Raw genomic sequence first — 14306 nt, 5'->3', positions numbered from 1 at the left:
CTAAGCAGATACTCATTTATAATTTTATATTTAGTTAGTTAGTTAGTTACTTCTCCTTTTATAATAGTATTATCATTTCGCATTTTCATTGCTCAATAAATGCTTTACTAATCATTCGTTTTTTGCTCTCTCCCACATTCAGCTACTATCTAAGCCACAATACAGCACTGGTGAAGCTGCTCAAGAAGCTGGGCTCACGGCCCATACCACAGTGGCTGAAAGACGACCTCTCGACAGGCACGTGATAGCTAATGCAATTCCGGCGACTGCGCAACAAGCTGCGAAAACAATTCGAATTGGTATTTGTAAGACTCAAACAACAAACGGACACGAACAACGACAACGAGATGGCAGAGGAGGAGGACACGCCTAAAAGTATACCATACAGACATCACAGACGCAACAGCTGGACACGCTATTAGGACGGCACTGGCTTGTGGAGAACGTTAGGCGGCTCAGAGAATTCTAAATTGCAAGTTTGTAGAGGAATGTGAAATGAACTAAGCGATTAGGCGAAGAAAAGAATAATGTGAAACAGTTGAAGTCAATATCTAATTTGTGTAGCTACTGAATCATGCATATTGTGTAACTACCTAGTTTAAGACAAAAGAACTAAAAATCTGTTATAAGTAAGTATGTATACGATCATGTAAATGTAGTGTTAAGTAAATATATGTAACTATGTATATGTAAATGTATGCGAGGCAATATGGCTGCAGTCGCAAAGTCACTCGACTGTATTTTATGTAATGAATAATTATTATACGCTTGTATGTGTGACCTTAGGTGTGTACACATGTATTTGTTTACTTTATGTTTGTGTGTATATATATATGCCTAACATTATATAAATAGATATTAGGAAACTATGTGCATAGTGTATAAATGTGTTAAAGCCATATTACATGTGTAAGTGTGTACATAAACATACAAACATATATACAAAATTATAAAAATTTAATAAATTAATGTGTTTTAGTAAAAGCTAGTGCATACATATCTCATAAGTACTGTACAGTTGTTGTAATAAATGTAATCAGCAGCTTTAATTATGTCGCTAATTATGTGCAAAACAAAAACAACACAACAAAAAGCACCTTGGCAGAAAGTTATAGGTAACAAAATTCATATGTAGACGTCTCTTCAGAGCTGCCAGCTAATTCCAAAATTATAATGTAATTGAAAATGTATTTTTTTAACACGCGCATGTTTAGGAAAAACAAGGTTTCTCGATAATATGTATGGGAGCTGTGAAGGAAGGCCTTACACCAGCTAGTGTGTACAGAGTGCTTCGTAAAACAATGCCGAAAATGCTAACTACTTTAAATAATGTTTATGGAAATAGCTTTTGAAATTTAGTCGACGAAATGTAAAATAAAATATTCAGCTTGTGAATTTTTACTAACGGTATTCATGTTTCCTTTTCGCCACTCGTAGCAATATACATTCTATGATCCCTTAAAATATTGTAAAATTTTATTTCAGTCAAAGGTTAGGAGGTTTTACTAAAAGAAACAATTTTATTACAACATATTTTTTCTAGATCTTCGAATGTTTTATTGACGTTAATCAGCGTTGTTGTCAGTATCAGACTACAAACAAATACAAAATTTTAGTAGACGACATTAATGCTGATTACTGATTTAATGTGTGCATCAGACTTTTCATTGGTTTTTGGTGTCATGGAAACCATTTTTATCGACTCTGCTATCAAAAACAAACCAAAAGGCTCCGCGCTACAATATTTGAATATGAGAACTAAGCATTCATTAGTACTAATCTACATTTTCAATCTTGGTCAATAATTAATAATATATTGGTAACAAACACTTATGTATTATTAATTCAATGATTTCCTTACAGCATCAGCTTTATAACCATATTATTCTTTTTTAATATCTTAATATATATATATATATATATATAGTTAAAAGTTAAAACTTAAGTCTGAGCACCATCACTTTGTACCCGAGTTTAAGAGCATTTCGTGCTGACTCAAAAAAAACTGAACTCGACATAAGAAAAGTGTATTAACGGTCGCGAAAACTAGAAAAACGCGAGCTGAACTGATGAAATTTTCAAAAACCACAAAAAACGTCTTTCATCTTAAAATAATAGACATTTTTTGAAAATCATGTGAGGTTGCTTGATAACTAAGATTATAATGATGTTTAAGAGGATAGGGTGTGAAATGTCAATTATTTTAGGCAATACATATATTTTCAAGTTTTCCTTGCTCGAGCAGCCCAACTTTTTTTCAACAAATACTCACAAGTCCAAAATACTAACTCTAAAGGGTTCCTAAAACGTACATAACTCAAGAGAACACATGTTTAAAATTTTTGAATTTTAACTCTCTTTTAAGCTGCTCTATTTTTTCCTACCTTCCACTTTCAACAGAAAATGTATATAAAATTAATTAACGAAACAGGGAATCACTTCAATAATTAACTAATCAAAAGTTTTACAATTTTCTGAAGGGTTTCTGAATCGTCTTCATTTCTCTAGGAACATAACTATATTAAAGGAAGCTAAATTAAGAATTTTTTAATGCGATTTCAAGTTAAATGACAATTAAAATTAATTTCAAGTCAATGTCAAAATAAGATATAACCTAGGAAGATCTCTTGATTTTTAGTAAATTTCAGGGCCTACTATCTCTATTACCGACATATGAATAAGTTAATTTCATTTAGAAGTATGCAAATATTTATTGAATGCAACGTGATCGAATATAACATCACAATAGAAATGAATAGAAATGTGAAGAAGACTTAATATTGCAAATACATTGATAAAACCTGCAAACCTGAACGATACTTTTATACCCTGAGCAGGGTATATTAAGTTTGCCGCGAAGTTTGTAACAGCCAGAAGAAAACGTCGCAGACCCTTTAAAATATATTCATAAAGATCAGCGTGACGAGCAGAGTCGTTTTAGCCATGTCCGTCTGACGGTCCGTCTGTGTATCCGCGAATTAGTCCCTCAGTATTTGCACACGTCCTGTTCTCTCCAAGAAGTTGCTCATTCGTCAAAATCGCCGATATAAGCTATTCTATATTCATATATGTTGCTGCCATAATAACTGAGCGACCAAAATGAAGTCCTTGTATGGCAAACTTTTATATTTGGCAAAATATTTTCACGAAATTTGACATAAATTATTGTCCAAGGCAACGGTAAAATCTCCTAATAAATTGTACATTAAATTCAATGTTTTTCAAAAGTTGCATATTCCCAATGAAAATGTTTCGCTGTATTTCATCAGGAGACCAGAGTAAAAATCAACAGTGAAGAGTAGATTTGTATAACCGAATTAAATTACTAGAAAAGTGCAACGATTTACAAACATAAAGACACTCGGTTATACAGATTGCTAATCTACATACTAAAACATAATTAACTGCCATACATTTTAAATTAAAAATTAAATAATAAAATAATCTTATTTCAACATAACTTTTTAATGTGTAATTTGGCCATAATTTAAAGTTAAAATAATACTTTTTAATCATTGTCAAATGTTTCAATATTTATTTAGATAAAATAAAATAAATTGCATTCGTGGCATAAATAGTCCGTCTCACAAAAACTTCACACATAAGTTTGTATTATATTCATCCGAAATTACGCTTTAAAAATAAGATAAAATTAATTTTAATTTAAAACAACAAATATCGTAGAAATATGTGACACCAAAACTAATTAAATTAACAAACAGTTATTTCCTCGTATTTTTTTTATTAATTATGTGTGAATGAAATATATTGCTGCGAATTTAAATTCTAATTGCTGCACCGCTTGGTGAACGGTTAATTGCTCATTCATACTCTAAGTACATAATTATTTTCACAGTTCATTAATTTTGGCAAATTGAGTTTCATAAGGATATACGCGTGACTAATCAGTACTCATATATATATACATATTTTACCTAATGCTAATCCTAAATATGTCAAAAAGTAATATTTTCATATAAAAAACTTCTTTGGTTGGTAATTATGAAGTTACCTCATTTAATATCTCATCCGCTATAATATCTTCGAGTCATACCATTATCATATAGTAAAAAATATGACTGCTTACTTTACTTTTACAACTAGCTATTGCAAGCAGTTCAAATATAATAGCGCTTCAAACTCTTCGCGTTGGATTAAAAATATTCAAAGGCACTTTTATTTGGTATTATTTTCCCATATGTACGAGTACGTATTTATGTAAAAAAAATGGGAGTATTTGACAAAATTAGTGTCCTTCAGGCTTAATTGGTTATATCACTTTTATTGTTACTTCTCAACCTTTGTCTCTTTTACAATTTGTGGAATCCTCAGTCCAGTCAATCGTTATTCCTCGCTAGCGAAAATAAAAAATTAAGAACCTTTTGCAAAACTATAAAACTGTTATCTTCTGGTCTTGTAATGGAGATTTTATAACATTATCGAAGATCTTGAGCTAACTTCTAATAAGAAGTCATAACTCAAAAATTTTTAAAATCGATTTTCCATATATCAATTCGTAATACACTTTCCTACCTATCCAGGATCTTATTTAACTGAAAAATCACCAATAGGTCTACTACTGTAATCAAAAAGTAAGGTGATGAAAACCAAATAGGGTCTTGAAAGTTATACCGGAAAAAGACTATTCCGAATGTTTCGAAGTCTGGAAAAAGAGTTGGAAAAGTGTGTTTTTTCGGTGATAACTTTGAATGCGATGAAAATGATTTGGAAGAATAAATATAGAATTTAAATTTTTTTACAAACTAAATCGCCACAGTCCTGTGTTAATTACGTCGTTTGCCTTACTTGTGCAGTACTAATTAGAGAATGCTACGTATTTGTAGTTAAATAAAAAAAAAACAATAATATTTAAGTAAGACGCTCTTTAATGCAGGTATTGTATGTTATGGACGACTATTTGACTAAAAAAGTCTAATAATTTGTACACGAAAGTTTTTTTTTTTTGTACTTGTACTTTGATGTAATATTTTTTGAAACCTATACGTACATACACTGCACTTCATCAGGTTAGCACACTTCAAGTTTAAATAATAGTTTGGTTAATTTCAATTCTATTATTGTAAATAAATTAACAATTAAAATTAGGACATCAGGTTAGCACATATCAGCTTTTTTGGTATTCTTTAACATTTTTAGCCAAGAACATTTGTATATTATTTTAACAATGAGGGGATCCCGCCATGTTGAGAATGATCTCTAACATCCGATAGGGTAGCGAAGTAATTTTCCAATGTAATTTAAGGAAATCAATGACAAAGCATTTCTTATACCTTCAGAAACTCCTCTTTAGTGGAATATTATCGGCCAGAATCGAAAACTTTGCGAAGCAACCATGCCCACATCTTTTCTATTGATGTAATGTGAAAAAGGCCCGTATCGTGCAAAATTCCAAACAAATTTTTCAAGCAAGAAAAGCAGTTTCCAGTATGTTTTTATACGCGGTTGCATTCATATTAGCATTCAAAAATTGCAGGTCGAATATACCACGTTAGAAAATGTCTCCTCATACCGTTACACAGCTCACACGTCTATTTAGTCGTTCCAACTGAAGTTCCACCTTTCGAAGATCATGGATATGATAATTGTACCCATCGACCTTTCCGAAATAATTTCTTCTTCGTCTGAAGAGACAGCATAGCACCAATCAAACTTTGAGGCCTCCAGTGCAAAATGTGGTTGTGTTTCTTTTCGGGGAACCTTGGGTGGTAGTCTTTTTTTTAGTTTTAATAGTTTCAAATACGGAGCATTCCTTAGCATCCCTTAAACAGCAGATGAGCTCACTTTAAGAACATCATTTGGCCGGATCTTGGCGGGCGATTTATAAGAGTCTTATGCGTTTCTCAAAAGTGCTCTCTTGTTGACATCGTACTCCGATTTATTATGTAAGAAATCGTATATAACTTTTCGACTTCTAAAAAGGTTTTTTGATGTTTCAATTACTGAAATTATTGAAAGTTTGGTGTCAATCCGCATTCAAACTCTGCAACGCAAAAATAAGAAAACACTTTTTGACTAAAAATAGCAGAAAATACAAAATTCATATAACGGTACATTATTATTGCATGTGTTCTTTAGCAGTCGTTCATACAAAAATGAGAAAATCAAATAAAGTTGCTGAAAGTTAATAACAAAAAAGTCAGCAACATAGGTGTATTAACCTGGTGACGTGCAGTGTACTCTTATAAATTTTTTCCAAATTAACTATCATTTAGCCACTCTATATATACATATACTACATAACATCTAATATTATGTACCTTAGGTACTTATGCTATCAGACATTTTACACTCTCAGTGGTTGCAGATTTTTAATATTTCTTTTCTTCATTAGTTGATTGTATGTCTGCCATTACCAATGTGAATATACCTATAATTTATCAACCAAGCCTAAATAAAAAGCTTTACTTCAAAATATCCACACATTAATATTTTTCGCTATGTATAATATAAATTTGTCTACGAGTACATAAGCACCTGCGATACTTTGTACATAGAAACCCCGCTGCTTTAGAACCGAAATAAATGCTTGTCTACCATATCTGTCTATTAATACCTTATGTATGTATAAATGTAATTAAAGTGTATCACATCAAGAGAAAAAATGTAAACAATTACAGTAAGTCGATAAAATGCAGTGTCAGCTCCAACAACTTTATTGATTTTACCATTTAAGATAAGTTATCTGTGAAAGTGTGCCGCTTTACAAAAAACAAAAAAAAAATAATAATAATAATAACAACAACAATTGTATGAGGTAAATTAAATAACAAAAACATATTCATAAAGAGACAATAAGAAAACAAAAAACGAGTAAATAAACGAATAAAAAAAATTCAGAAGTCAAAAGTGCGAATTTATATTTTAATTAAAATGTTGCAGGAAAAATGAATTGAAATTGCAGTGGCGCAAGAAACTTCAAAACAATTAAAATACACATACCCTTTTTATTTGATAACAGTAGATATTTCGTTCGCAGAGCTAACGATCACGTCATTGAGGTCTCTAACTGAGCTCTTATTTTATAGGTATTTAATGTAAGGTGATGAAATTTACATTTTTTTGGAAAGATGTGAACAGATTTGTTTCTATCAGTAAAATTTGTTATCCTCTCTATCTCTACCGAATTTTGTTGCATTTTACTCCATTTATAGTTTATAGTTATTTTTATTTATTTATATATATTTGTAAGTATACCATCTATATTATTTATCCTCTAATCGAATAGCGATCGTAATCATAGTACCGTACTTACAGAAAGTTTGCTCTAATCTCCGATTTCAAGTCTCCTTTCACGTTTTGATATATTTTTAAACGCCTGCTGACAGCATATCTCGCTAACTTGAAGCGGCACATTCATCTTAGGGTAGGAAAAAGATACCATATATAGGCGATATATAGGCATCACTCATTTTTCTACGGAATCACTTATGTGCACTTTTATATTCTACATTCTTTATAACAAACAGCGGTCAGAGAGAGTTGAAATCATTATATTGCCTACATGGACAAAGACGTGAGTTTATGAATATTAATACCCCTATTAAGGTGTTCAACTCCACTCAGTTTGATTGAAGTTAAAGCAATTCAACTTTAGACTGAACTTGAACTATTGTTTGGTTTCACGAACTTCAACTTTGAATTTTCAGTCGAAGTTTTATTGGTGTTGTCAACCTAGAAAGTGAATCTTTGACAGATTGCAAAACTACAGCCTAAATGCAATTAAGTTGAAAACCGTAACAGGGCTTTAACCTTGGCCTGTTTCCATTGGCTCAGGAGCCTATTGAAAGAAATAAAACGCATATAATTTAAGATATAAAGATAAGAGTTTGCCATTGTATTTTAAAAATGATTTCGGGCAAGTGACCGCCGTGGCTAGCTCTAATAAATACCAGCCGACAGGCCAACTTCAATCGTCTTGGACTTATCTGCGTAGACAAGCAATTTCACATAACCTCATAAAAAATATTTCAGCGTTGTTCAATCGCACAATCTCGAAGGTCGCGCCACCGCTCACCAAAACGTTCCTTCATTAAATTAATTGTGTTAGGAGTTATTAGCTGTGTGGCATGTAGCACCTTAGTCTTGTCTTAAATATCCTCCAATTCCGGCAAAGGCATTAATCTCTATAGCGTTCCCCTTGTCGGCTTAATTTTTAAAGATATATGGACCAATGATTTCCTGATGAATATTGAGGATAAATCAGCGTCTCAACAATGGCTTGTGGATTACCATCACTCCCTTTGCGACAATTTGGTTTATAAACGTACTTATTCAACCAAAAGTGAGCTTCAGCTCTTAGCAAAAATGTAAAAATTGCATCGTGCGAAACGACCCCTAATTAGGTAATAAATTTGCACGATTTGCATACGTTATTCCGGAATAAGTCTGTACATTACGAAATGACAATCCATACTGAGTATAAATCTAATAAAAGCATTCAAAAAAACCAACTTCGAACAATTATTGCCTCCCATATCCGATCGGCAGATGGACCGCGGCGATTCCTAAAAGAAGCGAAAAAATTTTGTCTTCTGAGTGACTTAAAAAATCGCATTATTGTCAAAATCGTATTCCTTCGATCATTACCTGACAAATATTTCTAAGAAGGTCGGTTGTAAACTTCAAGTATATCGGTTCTGTCGTTTTGAAGAAACTTTCCTTACCGACTCTGAAAACAGTGCTTTGAGAAAAACGCTTTTAGATTCTAAAGTTTTTGAAGCCGATTACACAAAGCTAAAAAAATCTTACAAATACAATGGTATCTCTGAAACTATTTGCCGGATAAATTAAAATTGTTCGAAAAATCTTTTCAAATGTATGTTCATTCTATATATCAGCAAAGAAATTATATTTTTGGTAATTCATAACTGGATAAGAACCTTTAATCAAATTAAGTGGCCATATTTTTGAGCTTACCATCTGATGAAATTTGAGCTGGACTGTTTTCATATCTCAGAAAAGCTCTCTTGCTAAATTACATTTCGATACCTTAAATTTTGCTTCAGGTTTTGTTTCTTATTAGACAAGAACGATCCATATAATTCAAGTACCGTTTCTAACTTTCATAAGAACGGCTTATTCGCATCTGATCCATATGTGTGCGTGACGTATCAACGTTTTCGCAAATTTTGGGATAATTGGTGCAAAAAAGGGACCTGTTGTCAATTATGAGTGTTATACAAGTATCTTAATTATAATTAGTGAGTTGTAACAGTTTATTATGTATAATCCGATTTTAAATCGTAAAATAATTCTGCTAAATTCATTTAAGCTCAATCTCGCCCCTTTTTATTACCATATTCTATAACTGCTATTTTGCCGTAAGTAAAAATAAACCTAACGATTAATAGCAGCATTATTAAGGACGCATTCGTATGTATGTATGTATAATGCTATCCTTAATATTTTGGCATATACACACCTGGTTTTGTTACACCTTGTTCAACCACGCTATCCAAAAAGCTTTGTTATGCTAAAGCTCTAAACGGAAATGAAACTTTTGTACGTCTACGTCCTGTTCATTCAGCTTTTTATATAAGCAACTATTTTTTATGAAAAAGCTCCATTTGTAAAATTTAAGCTTCCGATTTGAAATATGTGTAGTAGACATGTGTTTATAAGCATATTTAGGTAATCCGAAGCAATCAATTTTAACGTTTATTACAAAAGTATCAGAGAGATGGTTTATGTAAAAATATCTCTTTAGAAATGTAGATTATATACCTGTAATCGAAAATAATAAAAACTTCAATGCATGATGCCCATTTGGTACGAGTATTCAACCCACGTGAAGGTCAACATAGTTAAGAGTACAGCAATAAAGAGAGCTTAGTAGCAAGCTTTCTCTTTCCGCATAGCTTATTCTCTTCATAAACTTTTCTCGTGCGAATTTTTAATTTAGGTGTGCTTTGCGTATGCAACATTGTTCAACCTTTGCGTTTGACACTGACATCGACAATGTGTGCTATCGTGTTGATTAAGAAACTTACAATGTTGTGTATACTTCTTTAAGCAAAATTATTCTATTTCATCAAATCAAAAATGTTTTGCGAATCATTTTTATAGAGTCTATTATGTCTTTCCATTGACATAATAGCGTTCTAGATTTTATTTTACATTAAAAGTGCTATGTTGCTTGATATCCGATATTAACAATTTAGCTTATGCGCCGAAGTTAAAGATATAATTTAAGACTAGTAACAGCTTTCTGAAATAGTTCGTCGAAATTTTAATAAAAAGTAAATTGGTTATCTTATTAAATCCTCAAGCACATCAACAAAATGCCCCGTAACTAATCGGTTTGCCAAATTGCCACTAGTCAACTCCCAACTGTGGCAACGCCACCCTACAACTAAGGTGGAAGATAGTGAAAGCAGTTCATGATAAATGCTAAGCGAAAGAGAACTTTCAGTTGTCGGCCAACCTTCTTCGCGTGTTGGGGACAGTTTATTTCGCACTGTGGAGCATAGTCTGCCGCCGCGGCACAGTTGTAAAGCGAAAGAACAAACAAACGAGGGAGCAAGGAGCCCGATCCATAGCTAACGACAACGACAAGTGAGCTCCCCGGTGTTTGAATTTGTTGTCTTAGCTAGAGGCAAACACATTTACATACCTACCTACAGTGGAGTATAACTGAGCGAGCGGGCTCGTGTGTGTGTGTCTGTGCAAAGTGAAATAATAAAAAGGGAAAAAATAATAAAAGTGTATAGAATATAGTATGTGAATAAGTAGAGCAAGAAAATTGCCCAGAGAAGTTCCTGATCCCAAGTTTTACACAAATAATTCAAATTTCTTAATCACTATCAGCAAGAGTGCGAGCTTTCGGCAAAGTGAAGTTGTCGGTTGTTCTTTGTTATTATTGCTTATTATTGTTAGTCGGTGGTGTGTAGACGGCGCGGCAAAGCGGTACAAAAGTGGGCGTACGAATAAGCGGGCGTGTCATTGCTGGTGTAGTTACAGGATTCGGGGTGAATATGGCGCCAGGCGTATGCGTAACAAGTTTCCGTATGCTACTGCGACGTACGGAGTTAAGCAGCCATCTGAGCCGTGGACTGCGGCTGACGCCAACCGCGCCGTACTTGTTGGTAAGTGGTTAACAAACAGTATGGCACTCAAAATGCTGTGATTGCTCAGTTTAAAAGGATGTTTAAATGAAAAATGTTCTATGCTGCTCTCGCATCCTCCTAAATCCCACGCAAAACGCTGCGGCATTGACGTCTGACAGTTGCTGTCCGAATATTTTTGGCATATTTCACTACAACATCTTCCTCGGTCGGTGTATATGTAGGTTAACGACATTCAACGCTCACTGATGCCTAATTAAACCAGCGAACAGAAAGCAGAAAGCAAACCTCAAAATTATAGACACCAAAGGGTCACCCCACTGCTTTGTTATTCTTAGTTGGTGTAGAGATGATTATTAGTGCTAATGGAAATTATGCGGCTGTATCGAATTTATCTTAGAGTTAATGTAGATATTTATGAAAATATTTGTGTGCGTGCGTGCAAAAATAGACGCCGACGAGCCGGTTAACTAAAAAACCAGAGAATTTGATGCCACTGCCTTAGCGCTGGTCAGCAGCTGAGCAACGAGGCGGCGTCGCGACACTGTGGGGAGGTTAACAATGACAAAGACGCTTCAGTGCTTCGCCAGTTTGTATGTTTCTACGTATGTATGTATGTAGGCCTGCGGAGCATTTGTGCTTCGAAGATTAAGTTAGCGGAGAGTAGTGAGCGGCAAAGTAAAAAAGAAGAGAGTGTATTTTGGAGCATAGCAGAGTAATTTGTAAATGTGGAGAACAGACAAACGGAACGATTATAAATACATATAAACATGCAATACATATATATGTATATATTATTTTAGTAAATCTTTTTTTAACATCGCTTGTAAGTTTTTAATGCTCTTCATTTCGTTTGTTTTGGTGTCAAAGGAATTATAACTATGCCTCTTTTCAGAGGCATCTTCACATTGCCTAGGTGAAATTGATAAAATATTTTCAGCACAATTCTTCATCTTCTGCGCCAAATTAGCTGCACAACAGTTGTAGTATATGCGTCCCTTGATGCTATGTGTCATAATAAATCATCAGGGTTTTTACGTTCTACCATTTGCACTATATTTGCCGAAGATATTATTAAACATTATTGTTGGTTTTTGAATCGATCAACGGTGCCGTTGACATTTGAAAGCTTTTATTTACCTTAGAGTGCCCTCTCATCAGTGCATACCCACATTGAACTGCATTTTATACCTACATTCGTATGTCTGTATGTATTTACCTATAACCTGCATATATTGTCATAAAGGTGTTTGCGCCAATTGAAACTCCCTCTTATTGGAGCTACAGATAGTTTTAAGGGTTTGAACGCTCTGCTAATGGAAAGACATTTTCTATTATGATTATGGTCTATTCGGATAAGGTAATAGGTAACTGCATATAAGCTAAAGTTGATAACCGATACATTGTGGACTTCCACTAATAGATAGTGGCTGCAAAGCTCAATTCAGCCCAGGCTTGTCAGTTACGCATTCCCTAGAAACGCCATGCGAGCTGTTAACGATTAACTTCGTTATTTTTTTTTTTATTGCTATAACTGGAAACAAACTTCATATTTCATCGTGGAAAGCTAATGTAACCTTTCACAATATTGGCAAACGCTATACCCTCCAATGGGTGTTAAATAGTGAGCGAACGCCACTTTTTCCATTTGTTATTTGCTGAAATGTAATAAAAATTTTGACAAAAGAATGAAACTGCATAGTTCAATCCATTCCGTACATTCCTAGTAGAACTGATTAAATCAAGTTAAATAAATTCCACTCAAAGCACGATTCCGAATGCACAAAGCTGCCAAGCACGCGTCAAGCTAAAAATAGCAGATGACCTCTTGACAAATTTAATTACTAATCAATGCTTTATTTGATATTTAATCAGAAAATTTCTGTACACAGAATTGTATATACATGGCTCGATCTCCTCGACCGCACAGCTGCATTCATTTGCGCGCTAAAACAGCCAAACTAAAATTGGACAAAGAGCAAAGCAGAGTCAGAGATATACAATTTAAGAGTAAGAGTTACACATTGCTCAAAGTGTTCGAAAACTTGATCGAGTTAAACGAGTGGAACTAGTGTAAATACTAAATATCCATATTTATTTAGTTGGCGTGTAGCAAAGAGAGCCTTTAGTCAGCATTTAGATCCGGAACACATATCTGTTCCCTAAACCTAAACCTAAACAATCTAAATGTCACATGATATTTTACATAAACCATGCATCTTTAGAGCATAATTAAGGAGCGTGGTATATTTTTATTGAACTGAATAATTTACAGTATCCAGAATGAAGATTCGCAAAGGCTACCCTAGATTCACGAGGCAACTCGATCTCTTCATCTGCAATGGACGATGGTTTGACTCCAAGGATGCCATGCACTGGGAGGGAGCTAGTGAAGGTGTTAATAGCTCCACTGTGAATGACGCTCATTGTATGTCTGAGTTGAGTTGCGTCCGTAGTCCAATCGGTAAATTGTCCTATGTCATCGACGTAATCAAGGAATGATCTTTAGCTAGGTCTCACTGTGCAAGTGTTAAATGGGAGATATCAAGAGGCATCCTTTTATTGTACGGAATGCAATGTTCTAACACGTCTAAAGTTCCTTCGTCTGCGTCCCACTATACCCATATCGGTGCTGCGTAAGTAATGACAATGTAGTTGTCAAAAACTTTTTTTTATCTTTTCGCCAGGTGCTGTACGCGGTCGTCTGCGATATTAAGACTAAACTACCAAGGGGGGTCAAAATGACTTGTTTGACATTTCTCAACTCATTTCAGGTACATTTTTTTTCTGAAAATTTTGTACGACTTTTTCTGAAACATACAAATAATTAATTCTGTAAAACAGTTTTCTTTTTTTTTATTATTTTGTTGTAAAATTATATGCAGTATACCTACATATACCGAGATGAGTCATTTTGACCCCCCACGAAACAAGGTTTTCGGTGCTGTTCTGTTGTATCGTGGAAACTATTTGTGGCACGTAGCCTAAAAGAAGAAAAGAAAAAGAAAGTTTATAATTTTATTATCGATGAGTGTGCGCTTAGCCTCAGTCGATCAGAAACACTGCCATTACTTACTCAGTCGTCTATCAGAAACATTGAAACACCACTCTTAGTACAACTATATTCGCTGTAACCTCATCCTAACTATATCGGAAAATATTTGTAAAGTTTTAGAAGTATTTCATTACGTAAGCTGCAGAAATATTTGAACCCATAGAATT

At 33.8% G+C, this 14306-nt stretch overlaps 2 protein-coding genes across 8 annotated transcripts in view; both read left to right on the top strand.

Annotated features, from left to right (window-relative positions):
• The window catches only part of sfl (N-deacetylase and N-sulfotransferase sfl), a 247841-nt gene extending 240974 nt beyond the window's left edge, over window positions 1-6867 (top strand). For all 5 annotated transcript variants that reach the window (XM_036365340.2, XM_036365327.2, XM_036365307.2 and 2 more), the window contains one exon: window positions 143-6867. In XM_036365340.2, coding sequence (XP_036221233.1) covers window positions 143-245 — 103 coding nt within the window. In that variant the 3' untranslated portion in view covers window positions 246-6867. The remainder of the gene's footprint in view (window positions 1-142) is intronic.
• A 3554-nt stretch (window positions 6868-10421) lies between these two features.
• Window positions 10422-14306, top strand: part of MCU (mitochondrial calcium uniporter) — a 147686-nt gene continuing 143801 nt past the window's right edge. For 2 of the 3 annotated variants that reach the window (XM_070110874.1, XM_036365229.2), the window contains exon 1: window positions 10422-11105. In XM_070110874.1, the coding sequence (XP_069966975.1) occupies window positions 10995-11105 (111 nt within the window). In that variant the 5' untranslated portion in view covers window positions 10422-10994. The remainder of the gene's footprint in view (window positions 11106-14306) is intronic. The other variant, XM_036365243.2, reaches the window with a different exon arrangement.

Source organism: Bactrocera oleae, chromosome 6 (assembly GCF_042242935.1).
Source record: "Bactrocera oleae isolate idBacOlea1 chromosome 6, idBacOlea1, whole genome shotgun sequence".
In the NCBI taxonomy this organism is placed as follows: domain Eukaryota; kingdom Metazoa; phylum Arthropoda; class Insecta; order Diptera; family Tephritidae; genus Bactrocera; species Bactrocera oleae.
This window is presented reverse-complemented; position numbering and strand designations above follow the sequence as displayed.